The sequence below is a fragment of the Enhydra lutris genome, unplaced genomic scaffold, assembly GCF_002288905.1.
Source record: "Enhydra lutris kenyoni isolate GAN:26980312 unplaced genomic scaffold, ASM228890v2 scaffoldscaffold3, whole genome shotgun sequence".
NCBI classification, from domain to species: domain Eukaryota; kingdom Metazoa; phylum Chordata; class Mammalia; order Carnivora; family Mustelidae; genus Enhydra; species Enhydra lutris.
This window is the reverse complement of record NW_019154087.1, coordinates 37,998,686-38,013,167: the sequence shown is the minus strand read 5'-3', so window position 1 is coordinate 38,013,167 and position 14,482 is coordinate 37,998,686. Positions and strand designations below refer to the sequence as shown.

At 33.0% G+C, this 14,482-nt stretch overlaps 1 protein-coding gene across 4 annotated transcripts in view; it reads left to right on the top strand.

Annotated features, from left to right (window-relative positions):
• Positions 1 to 14,482, top strand: part of LOC111153705 (coiled-coil serine rich protein 1) — a 1,387,597-nt gene that overhangs the window by 712,346 nt on the left and 660,769 nt on the right. For all 4 annotated transcript variants that reach the window (XM_022512866.1, XM_022512892.1, XM_022512883.1 and 1 more), the window contains exon 9: positions 5,534 to 5,611. In XM_022512866.1, coding sequence (XP_022368574.1) covers positions 5,534 to 5,611 — 78 coding nt within the window. The remainder of the gene's footprint in view (positions 1 to 5,533; positions 5,612 to 14,482) is intronic.

Genomic DNA, 14,482 nt, shown 5'->3' with positions numbered 1-14,482 from the left:
GCATCCTAAAAGGACAGGTGCTTTACCTATGCACACATGAAAGTGCAAGATATTAAATATATCAGTGGTAACTGTTGTATTTCTTATGTTCAAGCATTTAATGAATATGTTATGTTCTTGATTGCTAAAAATTAAATTTAAGAATTATTTAAGAAATTAGGAACTAATCATTTTACATGAACTACATATATTGTGGAGGCAGAATCTACGACTACCTAGTGCACAAAACACAAACACACACGCCAGAAAACATTCTAACAGCTTAAGCAGAATTATTTTTAGATCACTCTGCTTGAACTGACTGATGATATCCTTGCTATCATAAGGATTTCATGCCTTTCAACATTTAGTTTTTATTTGTTTGCTTTCGCACATTTTGTTTCTAATTTTGTGTTATGACCCTATAGTAACTTTATTGTCTTATTCCTAACTTATACTTCAGAATGCAGTGCTGGCATAGCATATTTCTAGTATGGGTATTCTGTGGAATTTCAGCTTTTACAGAAAATAAAGATTCCGAAGCAATCTCAAATTGTTTTCACAGCAAAGAAAAATGACTTAATAGAGTCTGCAGAATGTACACGGGATGAACATAAAGAACAGTTATATTATCATAATTTGGTATGTAATATGCAACATGTAAGCAGCAATACTGTAGGTTTTTTCAGAGTCAGAGTATCCTTATAGAATAAAGGAAGGACGTCAGGGTTTGGAGACAAGGAGGGTTTTCATCTTGGGTGTTCTACTTACTAGTTTGTGTGACCTTTAGCAACTGATTTCAGTTTACTAAGTATCAATTTCCTGCTTCAAAAAGGGACATAGACATTGTATGTTCTTGAGCAGATTCACGTATATTACATGGTATGGTGCATGGCGCGTAACTACGTTCTATAAATGTCATCTATTATTGTTAGTAATAGTTGTAGTAAAGATTACAGAATGAGAGAGAATGTGAATATAATTAAGGATTATTGGTAAGTTTGTAAATTATATGTGTTATCTTTGGTTTATATGCATTTATTTATGGTAGATAACTTATACAGATGTTATTAAATTACTCCAATGTCAGATAAAATTATTTGGAAACTTGTGGAGAAAAACTATCATATATATTTATTTTTCATATAGCAGTGTTATATAATATTTAAACCTCCACATATTCAGGACCAAGATCTGGCAGAGATGTAAAATAACACCAAATATAAATAATGACATTTCTCTTTCTCATCCCATAATTTGGTCATATATATGTATACATATAGTTGTTTGTTTTTTACAGAATCTCCTAGTCTTTTTTCTTTGTGTTTATTTTAAGCATTGTAGGTTTTATTCATTTTAATGAGGAAAAAAAAATGGGGTGTGTTTTGTTAAGTATTGATACTGTCATTGCTTGGAATGAAAAATGTAAAAACAAATACTTTGTCAGAGGTATAGATTTATTTATAGAATTTATCTATCGGAAGTTGAGTTGTTTCAGTTCTCTATCCCCCCTGGGAGAGGTTAGAAGAAGATATTACAGTGTTTGTTAACATAGAAAAATACCAAAAGAGAGACACATTATATCAAATCATGTGTGTAAATTCTATCCTTTCTGGCACAGACTTGATTTAGCACTGTAGTCTTATTCCTCCCTATTGTCCCTTTCAAAGTCTCCCATTAGGCAGGTTTGAACTAGTAGCTGTTGCGTTTATCTTTGTTAGGGTCTCTCTGACTTCTAAATATTTGTAAATGTTCTTGCCTAAGAAAGGGCCCTCATCCCTTCCACTCCAAGGTGACTTATAATAATTCAGTCAGTAGCTTCTGCATTTCAGCTATTTAACTCTCCTGTATGTTTCTTCTGTAACTCAAGAGTACACAACCCCCCACACACACACCTCTCCGGGCATCTCTGTAGTCCTTTACTTTAGATATTAAATTTGTTTTTAATATCTCTGCCTTTCACAGTAGAAGTTTCTTTATAAAAGAGACTATACCTTTTTTTTTAATTGAGATAGGACTTTTTTTTTCTAGTATAGTTGATACACAATATTACATTAGTCTTAGGCTTACAACTTAGTGATTTGACAAACTTATACATCAGAAGTGGTACACCTTTTCCCCCCCTTTTTGTCCCCTATACCCTGAGCAATACCTATAATATGTATTTAATAAAAATTATAGTTGAACTAAGAAATAAAAATATTTGCATCGTGAAAGTGAAATGTCTGTTTCTCTATACTGAAATCAATAATTTAAATAAAAACTTTCATTATATTAAATCAATGTGAAATTAAAAATATATAATGCTTGATTTCTGTTCTTCTGACATATATATTAATATAGCTAATACATATTCATTTTTATATAAATAACAATTATTAGCAAGTTCACCATCTAGTAATAGCTATTTTTGCAGTGTATTCTCTATTTGATTATAGTATTCTTTTTATCTCATGTTAAATTTATCAATTCAGGGGCGCCTGGGTGGCTCAGTGGGTTAAAGCCTCTGCCTTCGGCTCAGGTCATGATCCCAGGGTCCTGGGATGGAGCCCAGCATCGGGCTCTCTGCTCAGCGGGGAGCCTGCTTCCTTCTCCCTCTCTGCCTGCTTCTCTGCCTACTTGCGATCTCCGTCTGTCAAATAAATAAATAAAATCTTTAAAAAAAATTTATCAATTCATAAAGAGGGGTACCTAGGTGCCTGGGTGGCTCAGTCAGTTAAGTGTCTGCCTTCAGCTCAGGTCATTATCTCAGGGTCCTGGGATGGAGCCCCACAGGGGGCTCCCTGCTCAGCAGGGAGTCTGCTTCTTCCTCTCCCTCTGCGGGCCACTCCCTCTGCTTGTGCTCACTCTCTTTCTCTCTCTCAAATAAACAAATAAAATCTTTTTAAAAAAATCATCAATTCACATCAGTCTTACAGAAATGCGAAAGACCCATGGAGAATTATCTTCCCAACAGCTGTAGAGACTTTATTTAATCTTCTAATTGTATGTTACAGAAATTTATCATAAACTTTCATATGTTTTCTTCCTACTATTACACTAAACAAAATATTTAATCCTTAAATATATATATACCTAAGTCTATTAGAAACATATTTTACTCTCTGCATTTGAATATAGCATACAAGTGCATAAGTAACAGATAATTAAAATATGACATATTTGTTGCTATGAGAATGTCTGCAAATGGAAGTAGTAATGAATTCCATTAGAAATGCCTTTAAAAAAAAAAACTTCTAAAAGTATTCTTGATGTAGGGTTTGTTTGTTTTGCCTTGATTAGGCTGTTGGTTATTGAAGTTGTTTGAATTTTTTTGTTTATCATAAATTGAATTATCTAAGTCTTATAACTCGGACCAATGAACCAGAGTATACCAGTCCTTCCCACTCCTATCCTCAGGTTGGGAGTCCTTGAAAATAGAACTGTGAGCAAAGCATAATGGAAGCATTTGCTGTCTTTCCTCCTTGCTTTTTGCATTAGTGCACAGTCTCTTAATTCATGTGCAGATGTTCGTATATCTAGAGATTTATAACAAAACTTGCTTTTCCAATACTTATTACTCCAACCTATTTCAAAAACAGATAAATTTTTCTAAACAACCCTTCAATGATAGCAAACTTTATTGCTTCCTTTGCTTATTACTACTTCTCCCTGCTCTTACTCCCCAGCCCAGTACAAGTCTAAATAAACACAACTTGTTACTTTTCATTTTAAACTGAGTTTGCAAAATGTGGCCACATTTTCACTTATCCTTTTCCAACAGTTAAGATCTTACTTCACTTGCATGACATCTTTCTGAATTACCTAATCTCCATTTCATTTTGGTCTGAATAGCAGCACTAGAAGTTTTGTGATAGGGAAGTTAGAAGGTATGAGACATTAATAGTCCATAACAGTTTTTTTTTTCTGTATTTCAATAAACCCTGTAAATATGTTTGCCTAAATTATGTATATAGTTGTTAAACAGCTCTGATTACTTGCAAATCTCAGGCAGAATTAAGGGCAAGAGAGAGGGATGGGCAGGGGAAGGAAGCAGGAGGGAAGGTAGAGGAAGGGAAGGTAGGAAAGTGTTCTTCTTAGTGAGGATTTTGGTGACCACCATTCATTTTTGGAAAAAAGATGAATTAAATCAGCTTTTATCATTAACATATTATGCAACTATTTTATTGAGCATTCAAACTTAAAAGAAATTAGCGTTTTTTAAAAAGTTATATTCGTGGTCTTTATGTATTGATGTGTAGAATTTCCTGTAATGATTGTTTTTTTAACATTTATTTAAATCAGTTAATTAACATATATTATTGGTTTCAGAGGTACAAGCCTGTGATTCATCAGTGTTATATATTACCCAGCACTCATTACATCACATGCCCTCCTTAATATCCAGTACCCAGTTACCCACCCCCTGACCCCCTTCCCTCCAGCAACCCTCAGAAAGCAAGTTAAGGTAAAAGCAGAATCTAGTAGAATCACATGAACTTACTTGAAAATTTGTCAAGATTTCTAAATTAAATTATTCTTCTTAAAAATGGTGATAATAGTAGTAAAAATACCAAGATGAGGTACAATCATGTAAGTACAGTATTTTGAGATATGCCAGGCACACAGTAATCATACTGCATGATAACTAAGTTCAAGATCCTCTTTTAAGTGACATCTAGGAATGAAATAGAAGTCTCCAACCAGAAGCTCAGTGAAATTAGTAGACCAGAATAAATGCATTTGCATTTGAGATTTGAAATCCCTAACTTCCTTCAGGTATTACTTCCCTTACCTAGTTATGACAGAATTTGATTAGTGTCAGATCTCATATAGATTCCTAAATGTGGAGATTTCAAGAGAGGATTAAGAAGGAAAAAAATGAAATTAAAAAGAAACTAAATGGAATCTACTGAGTAGTATTGTGTTCTGGATTTTATTTTTTTTTAATTTTTATTTATTTTTTTTTAAAGATTTTATTTATTTATTTGACAGAGAGAGATCACAAGTAGACAGAGAGGCAGGCAGAGAGAAAGAGAGAGAGAGAGGGAAGCAGGCTCCCTGCTGAGCAGAGAGCCTGATGCGGGACTCGATCCCAGGACCCTGAGATCATGACCTGAGCCGAAGGCAGCGGCTTAACCCACTGAGCCACCCAGGCGCCCTGTGTTCTGGATTTTAAAGGGAAATGTTCTGAGACTAGATCCATGAAATCCTATCAGTTCATTTTACGAAATAAAGAGACAAAAAAAAAAAAAAATCCAACAAGAAACGCAGTATAAGGATTTTGTCTTGGATTTAAGCAATCCTGGCTCTCTAATATTCAACTGTGGTTGGATCTCACTGGTTTCTGTACTAACAGATGCCAAAGGTGGAATCCTTATGACTAGAAAATTAAAGTTATGAATATTTAAGCTGATATGCAAAGTACCAACAGAGCAAAGTATACACTCAGATAATCATGAATTGTCCAGTAATCAAATTTTAATAAGCAGGGACATTATTGTAGAAGCACATGACTTACCAACAACCTGTTGTTTCTTTTCTTTTTTTTTTTTTTCTTTTTCCCATTCTGCAGGAAAAAGTCCAGCATTTACAGAAGGCTTTTGCTTCAAGAGTAGATAAATCCACACAGACTGAACTTCTAGGCTATGATGTAAGTAGCTATATAAAACCATTTTTATCTTCTTTATTGGTATTCAGACCTCCACAGCTTATTTACCTCTGTTGCTGCTGTGTCCATGCATTGATTTAATAGGATTTAGTGGCTCGCCATTCATCTTTTGCTCTTAAATAATCCCCAAATACCTTCGGGAACTGAAAAAGATAATTACAGGCATCGACTAGCATACCAATGTCTTATTACATTTTTTTTTAAGCTAACATTCCTCATATAGTCTTTTGCATTAGTAAATTTGCAGACATGTGGAAGATACATATTAGAATACTAGAACAATTTATTTTTAAGAAAGTACTAATTTATTTATTAACAGTTTAATCAAGTTATGTTCACAATCACCAAGGGCCAGCACATCATTTTTACATTCTGATACATAAAAGGAAATGCAACTGTGCAGAGAAATTTACAATACTATTTTAGCTTTTGGGCCTCAGTACAAGCTGCATAAAGTAATTGAAAGTTAACTTTTTTTTTTTTCTTAGTGTGAAATACTTGTTGAATTGTCAAAATAGGATTGTAAAACGTGTTGATACAAGATTGCTTCTAGTAACACTGGATGATTTTGGATAACTGATTTAAATTCCTATCTTTTTTAAATGAAGCTATGAGATTTTCACTTTGCCTAAGTTGATGACTTTAAGCTTCCTTTTGATGAAAATACAAAGGAATTACCTTCTTCATCCTACATCTAATGTTTGTCAGAACTCCCTCTTCTATTTAAAGACATTAATATTATTTTAACACTTTATTAACAAGTAAGATTAGAAGAGATGTTTTTAAGTTGTTTTATGAAGGTGTATAATAATAAAATGTAAGTTTATCTGCAGGTCCTCATTAAATTAAATAACATAGGTATAAATGTTACTTTTGTGTTTCCTTGCAAATTATGTTGCTGTATTTGACATAAAACTACTTGTCTCTATTAGGAAGTAAACTAAAGTTTTGAATTCTAGCACAAATTGTTTTCAGCTATTTATATATTTTTTTAATTTAAAAAACAACATTAAAAGCTTGCTTTTCTTTTGAATTTTTCTGCTACATTCATTTTATGTTTATTATAGACACCTAAATATTCTAGACATGAATATTGTGACTACAGTAGTTCTTGCTTGAATACCAGTGTTATATATATGATTTAAATGGTATTAATGTTTCATATTTTAAAATAGAAATGATTTCTAAGTTCAAAGGGGATTTACCACAAGTATTTTAATATTTATCTCTTTTGAAGGAGGTTTTTTCCCTGTTTAAAGTTTTTTGTTACATATTATTTGTATATCAGTACCTAGGTTATAGACTCCGTCTGTATTTTACAAATAACAACCTATATCTTTTTATATCTGCAAGCCAGTTGTCCAATAAGACTAATAAATTAATAGTTTCCATTAAATCATATTCCAGCATAACAAAATTATAAGTTAACTGAATTCCAGAAAAGTGAAGTCACTTGTTCACTACTACATGGTGTTTGTGGAAGTCTTAATTATTAAAAGTAATGTATTCTTCAACAAGGAAAGAGGAAAATACATATGTACTGGGACTCAAATATTCCACTTCACTCAATAAGTAAATGATGGTTGGGAGACCCAGTTCCAAATTTCTAAAGGACTGAATATAAAGATAGAATGTGAGATCTATAGCATTATTAGTGACTGCAAGTGAGAAATAGTTGCTAAGAGATGAGTGGTACCTGTGGGGAAATAACTAAACTGTGTCTTGTGTATTTGCCTCTTGATACCCCATTATGTTCTTGTTTCTGTGAGGTTTCTTTTATTAATATTACATCGTTCTCTAAACATTTAAATAAAAATTTATAAAATAGATCCATGAACATAAATAATCCTGATTAAATCTTCGTTGTTCCTAGCTTCTTTTCATATCTGACAGTGAGAATTTAATGTATTTTAATGGGTTGCATTAAGGCTAAGAATAATTTCTTTTTTTTTTTTTTTAAGAATAATTTCTTGATAGTGAGTCCTTTCTTTTTTATTTATTTATTTGGTTGATCGTGAATCCTTTCAGGATCCCTTTGCATAGGTGTTTGGTGGGACTTAGATAGTCATTAACATACAATAATAATCTGTTCTAAAGGTTTCATATTTTACATTTCCTGTTGATAGATTCTAAGACATAATTATCAGAATCAGAATGGAATTACCAAAGATATGCGTATAGAACCTCATAGCACTAACTGGATGTAACTGTTACCATAGACTTTGGGGCATTTTGTATGGAAAACATTGGGGAAGGAAATATTTAAAGAAAAACAAATTATAAATAGGTGAAGCATTTTAAATGTGATAGATTGTGTGACTGTTGGGAATATATGACTCATCAACAATATTTTTATTTTCTATGACTGGGATATAGTTTCTATACTTTTCGGTATCTATAAATTTTTCACTTTCTCATATGCACTAAGAATAATTGATTATCCTTTGACTTAAAATATTTGCTCACATTTTTCACAGGAGATAGTCTGACATTATTTTGTTTTTTCATATATATTCACATATGTACAATAGCTAACTTAACAATTTGCAATAGTATTTGTCAGGGAAAATATGAAAAAATCTTGTAGAAATCTTGTACATTATGAAGGATACTTATACTCTCTTGCTTGCTCTCTAAAGCTGTCAATATTAGCCACAAATTGTTCCTTAGAGATCAATATGGATCATGTTTCAATGATACAAATGTCAGAATAGAAGAGACTACCAGTATCTGTTAATATAATTTTCTTGGGAAGATAGTTGTTACTATACATTTTGCTTAAAATAGGAAATATTTTTAAATTTCCTTAAAATAGGAAATATTGAAAGACGTGAATTATAATGAAAAATATTAAAAGAAATTTCTGAAAATCCACTACAGTGAATAAATTCAAAGATCCACATAAGAAACTACTTCTTTCTTGTAATAGACATATCAGGAGACTTGAAACTAATGTTAGTGTATAGCATGCTTTGATTTCTAATGCATAGGACAAAAATAATTTAAAAATAAATTCAGAGTGTCTCAGCAAAGGACTGTAAATAAAATGGTTCCTGTGATGATGAGGGACATTGTTAAATAAATGATGAATGTATCTTCTGTAATCAATGGCAATTCAACTGCTTTCACCTTCCTCTATCTACACTGGCTTAGTTTATTGAAAGATCAAAAATAATTTCTTAGGTGTCACTTGTGTTATTAAAACAGGATAAAAGATGAATAGATATAGTCAAGTAACAATGTTGCCAATTGCAAGATTACACTAAGAGGTAAATATTTTCTGATTACATTAATTATATAAATAAATGCTTCAGGACAGAATATAAGTTATCTGTGATTATTTTTTAAATGTAATAGTTCAAATATTTGCAGGAGCTTGAACTCCCATTTTTTGCTTAAATAGTTGGGAATGAAAAAACAAAATATAGTGAAGATTTATATTCTAACAGGGTAAAAATTCAGGTACTTTTTTTAAACTGGGCATCTGTATGGAGAGGTTTGTTTCGTTTTGTTTTGTTTAACTTCTTTTTGATGTTCTACAGAAAGTTATCTTTTTAAATGTAGTTGATCTACGTTAAGTGCCAATTTTCAGTTAGTGCCTGAACTTGACTCAGAACAATCAGAGTCTCTAGAGGAGTCTTCCTCTAATCAGCATATATTTTATACTTAGGTTTAATAAGTGTTTATTAGTATTGAACTTGCAGTTTTTGTTCATATTTCTTTAAGAGTTTTGATGTTATTATTTTATCAAATATTATTAAGCACATTAGTCTTAATATCATTAATGGTTTTACTTGGCTACTTAAAACTGGGTTGTGGCATCACACATACATTTTGTTGGAGTCATGTGTGAGTGAAGCGTAATTCACTTTAGAAAAGTATGATCATACCACTATATACTTTTCACAGATTTTAACATAGTTTCCAAATGATGGAATTTGCTTTATAAATGAAGTTTTCTACTTATATGCTAGGAAAATAATACTAGTTGCATTATGGATACATATTTTGAAGGAAAAACTCAATGCAGTTATCTCAATATTCTCAATCTATACTACTTAGATTTAATTTTGGAGGCTCTCCTAATACAGTTAATAGTGTACAGGAATTCTAACAAATATGAGAATAGTTCATCATGGAAGCAGTAAGAATGATTAGTTTTGGTTTGGTTTGGTTTTAAAGATTGTATTTATTTGAGAGAGAGAGAGCACAAGTGGAGAGGTGAGGGAGAAGCAGGCTCACCAATGAGCAGGGAGCCCGACTTGGTGCTCGATCCCAGGACCGTGGATTTATGACCTGAACCAAAGGCAGATGCTTAACTGACTGAGCCACCCAGGTGCCCCAAGAATGATTAGTTTTTACCATAATTGTTTTATTAGCTATTAGATAGAGCAAGAGAGCATATTGTGCTATGCAACTATACTATGTCAACCTGTGGATTAAGGCTAATTGTAAGAATTGAATAATTATCTATTAGGCTTTCTAGTTCAGTAACTAATAATCCATAGTTTGTTAAAGCTGTCTATTTTTGATCCATTCGTTGCTGTTATTTTTCATAAGCTCAGTACTTCTGATCATGTCAGTGTGCCCCAGCATGTAGCAGATGAGTGCCTTCTCCCCATATACTTCATTTGTTAATATTCACTTATACCAAGTATTTCTGTTTGTTTTTATAAGTTTTAAAAAATCAAGTTTAGAAACTGATATATTCCAAGTTTTCTTTTGAACCACAGTTTTTCATATTACATTAAGGATAAGTTTCAGACAAAAACACTGATTAAAAACACAAGATATATGATCAGCTGCCACAAGTGCTTATTAATACTTAGTGGAAGAATCACAGCTTATCCTGTGGGGAGGTTTTAAGGGCATCACTTTTGAAAATCCATACATGCATTTATTCAACAAATACTAAGTGCCCCATGGAAGCCAGGCTCTGTCCTAGGTACTTAGGATACATCCTTTAATCAAACCACAGCTATTTCCTCGTGGAGCCTACATTTTTTGACAGCATACTTATAATAAATAATAAATATAGGGAAAGTGTATAATATGTCAGAAAGTTTTAAGTGCAATATGAAAAGGAAAAATTGCATAGCGAAGTAATAGTGAATGTAGGGGTGAGGGTCAAGGGTATGATAAAAAAAATTTAAACAGGGTGATCTAGGCTGGTCTGAAAGTGAGATTTGAGGCTTGAAGGTGGCAAGGTGAAAATCGCATTTAGTCAGAAATATTTCTATGATGTGCTCCTTCAATACCCCTCAAAGACTCTCAGTCAATAATAAAAAATTGCTCTATCTTTGCAGCAGTGCTGGGTGAGAGTAGTTGGCTTCAGTTGTAGGCCATGTACTATGAAAAAATGCATTCTGTACCATTATACCCTAGACATCAAGAGATTCACACTAGGGGAACACAGACCACCTGTGGAAACAGCCTACTCAGGCTCCTCCTGTCATACCCACTTAGCAGAAGCACTGAGAAGAAAGCTAGGTCCTATCAGCAGCACCATGTAAATTGTATTCACTTTTCCTCTCTCTTTTTTTTGCATAGGCTCTGTCTACCTTCTCCTCTCCCTGTACCACTCTTCTCCCAGCTCAGGCAGAGTTGAATTTAAATACTTTAAATGTCTAATTAGATTTCATTGTATATCAGCACATTCCATTTATCAGAGGTGTGCCACTAAAGCCAACAAATGTAAAAAGCACTCAATAGTTACTTGGTGAGAAAATAAATGAATAGATTAGCTAAAGGACTCTCATGTTATTTTTATAATCCTAAAGACCTTTAACAAATCAGTATACATTGTTTTATTAACAAATACAGAAGTGCATATTTTTATTCTACATTATTCTGTATCATTTTGTTACATCTAACAAATGTTTCAAATTGGCCCCTCTGTGCCTTTTAGAACAAAGCATTACATGAAAATCAGCAAAGATAACCAGTAATTCTAAAACATGAGTTCCAACATGCAGTTTTCTTTATAATATTACATTAAATGATTCCTTCTAAATTCCTGAATTTTTATATGGGAGGTAGATCATTCCTGGAATGCCTCCAGATCTTTATTTCAGCTCTGACTGCATAGAATCAGTATGACTTAACTGATAATAATGCTTTTGTTAAGAGGATTCATAGTTGAAATCCTTTGGGAAAAATAGCAAGGATAGGTATTTAAAAAAAAAAAGTGCTTGTAATTGTAAAAATATTCATCAAAATGAAACAAAAAAAGAACACACAGAAATACAAATTTTATATATCTTATGTGGGGAGGAAAAATAACTTTCCCTCTACTCTTCTAGGTTCTTGGATGAGATCTATCTGTAAAAACAAATAAACAGGAGAAAAACAAGCTTAGTGACATGTATACCTCCTGTACAAATGGGAAATACCCAGGAAAACTGAACAACTCCTGAAATGGTCCACATCACCATCTTAAATAAAACCTCCAGCTAAAGATAAAAGATGATGCTACCTAGGCAACTTGGCAACAACAAAATGGCTACCTAGGCAACAAAATGGCTACCTAGGCAACATGGAGTCACTCTGGCTAAGCAGGCCCAGGCAGGCCCTAAGGGTTTAACAGGTTCGGCCCCAACTTTATTTCCTAAGTTAGGGGTTGTGATAGATCATTTGATAATATAATTTATATTAATTTAAGTTCTAAAACTTTGCTCAGGTACTTGGTCAACATATATCTTTGTTGATTTATATTAATTCATGTCTAAGGAAAGCAGTGCTTTCCTTTAATGTGGTCTACATTCAAGAAAAATCTGGATAAGCAAATTTACTATTTACTATTTAAATATATGCAAATGTATTGAAACTATGCACACATGCACACATATACAGAAATCCATCAAAACACACAGTCTCTGAACACAGACACAAACGCATGATACAGGTGCAAAACAGAATCTACTTTTATTGACTATTTGTACTTATTATAGAAGTTAAGATTAGATGCAAATGTATTAACTTTGCGTGTATATAATAATTTACAGAAATCCTGCTATACACTAATACAGTGTTTAAAATGGTTATTTGCATTTTAATATCAAATCATATTTATACAACTATTTGTTACCTACCTTTATTAGGATAAATTAATATTAAGGTATTTTCTTTTAAAAGTAAAAATCACTTTGATTATATAGAAATATTACTTTTTCAATATGCAGAAATTGTGAAATTATATATTCTAAACTGAAACAGTAATGACAGATTTTGCCATTCCATAGGTATGACGGTGTTGGGTTTTGGGTGTTTTTTTCACTATACCACCTGATGGCTACTCTGTTTTTTCATATAGTTGAGCCTTTGTGTCATTAGGCTATCAGATTTAATTTATTTTTTCCTTTAGTTTTCTTGTGTGATTTGCTATTCTCTGACAACCCTCCTACTTGTCCTTGATTTAGCAGCACAAAAGGATAATATCTGTAAAGATCATTAGCCATCATAGTGGTCTTGTTCCATCAAAAAGCTTCTCAAGCACTTGACTCATGCTTTGGGACTTGAGAATACCTAGTGTGTATGTTGGGGTTGGGGGAAGCTAGAGCTGGGGGGAGGGAGTAATTTTTCCTCCATCCTTCTAATTTCCTGACTGAGACTTCTGTGATAAAAGAGAGATTAACAGGAGAAAAACAGAAGTTCAGTAATATATATATCTCCTATATATGCAGGAGATACCTAGGAAAACTAAGCTGACTTCTGAAATGGCCCAAGTCATCACCTTAAATACCATCTCCAGGTAGAGACGAAAGAAAGATGTTGGGGGTTGGAGAGGCCAGCTGTGGAAGGTTATCAAGAAGAACACAGTGAACAAGAGTGAAGTTATTATGCAATTTAAGTCTATGCCTTCTCTCTTGATTAGAGTTTCTAGAGATTTTGGTCATCTACTTTTCCTAGCACAGAAAGAGAGACACCTTCTCAAATGGGGATTTCCCTTATAAGTATAAATGACCTCTACAAAAGGGTAACTTCTTCTACTTGAGAGCTATCCTTGTGTCTGCAGCCTCTTAAGAATTACCAGTTCAAGTTATACCAAAGCATATTGTACTTCCCTTCAATTTCACCTTGAAACTTCCCCAAGAAGTTTTACAGTCCAGAACCCGAGTTGATAGATTGTTCCGTGATTCTACTGAACCCATGTCTGAATCCTGAGAATAGGTCCGTTCAATTAAACTGCTCTGTCTCATTTTAGGAGGTGGTCTTGTAGATGGGCTCCCAAAGTGAGTCCTGTATTGTGCTAGCAGTCAGGTATTTAATAAGATGCGTTTCTATAAAAAAAGATATACAGGTTTAACAGGTAGCACACACTATAACCCAGTGTGTGAGACCAGGGCAGCCAATGGAGATTACTATATGTTGGGTTCAAATCATCTTTCAAAGTTTGAGTGTCTATGATGTTGTCAGGTGTTGGTGAACTTTGAGTGGCTGACATATCAGCAGGGACAGAGGTTGTCTATATGAGCTGTTGTGGTGATTTCTCTTAAGTTTATGTCAAGTTTTTTACATTCAGTTTGCAGAGCTTTGGGAGAAGGGCAGTTTTTCTTCTCAGTCATTTCAAGTTAGAATGGTGGGGGGAAACTGGAAAATAGTTTGAAGAGTTATAGTGAGATATTTGAGGAAACTGTTAGAATTCAGGATCCAGTCCAGTTTATAGTTAGAAAACAAAATTCCTAAGACAGTAAACTAGGCCAGCTTCTAATATCCACAAAGGTACTACTGAAACATAATTTTCTCTATAATCACCCTCATTTTTGCCAAAGATAATCACAGTAGGACTAGTTTGTTTGCAAAATCAGTTTAGTCTTACTAAACTTGACTTGATTATTTACATAGGTATGGGAA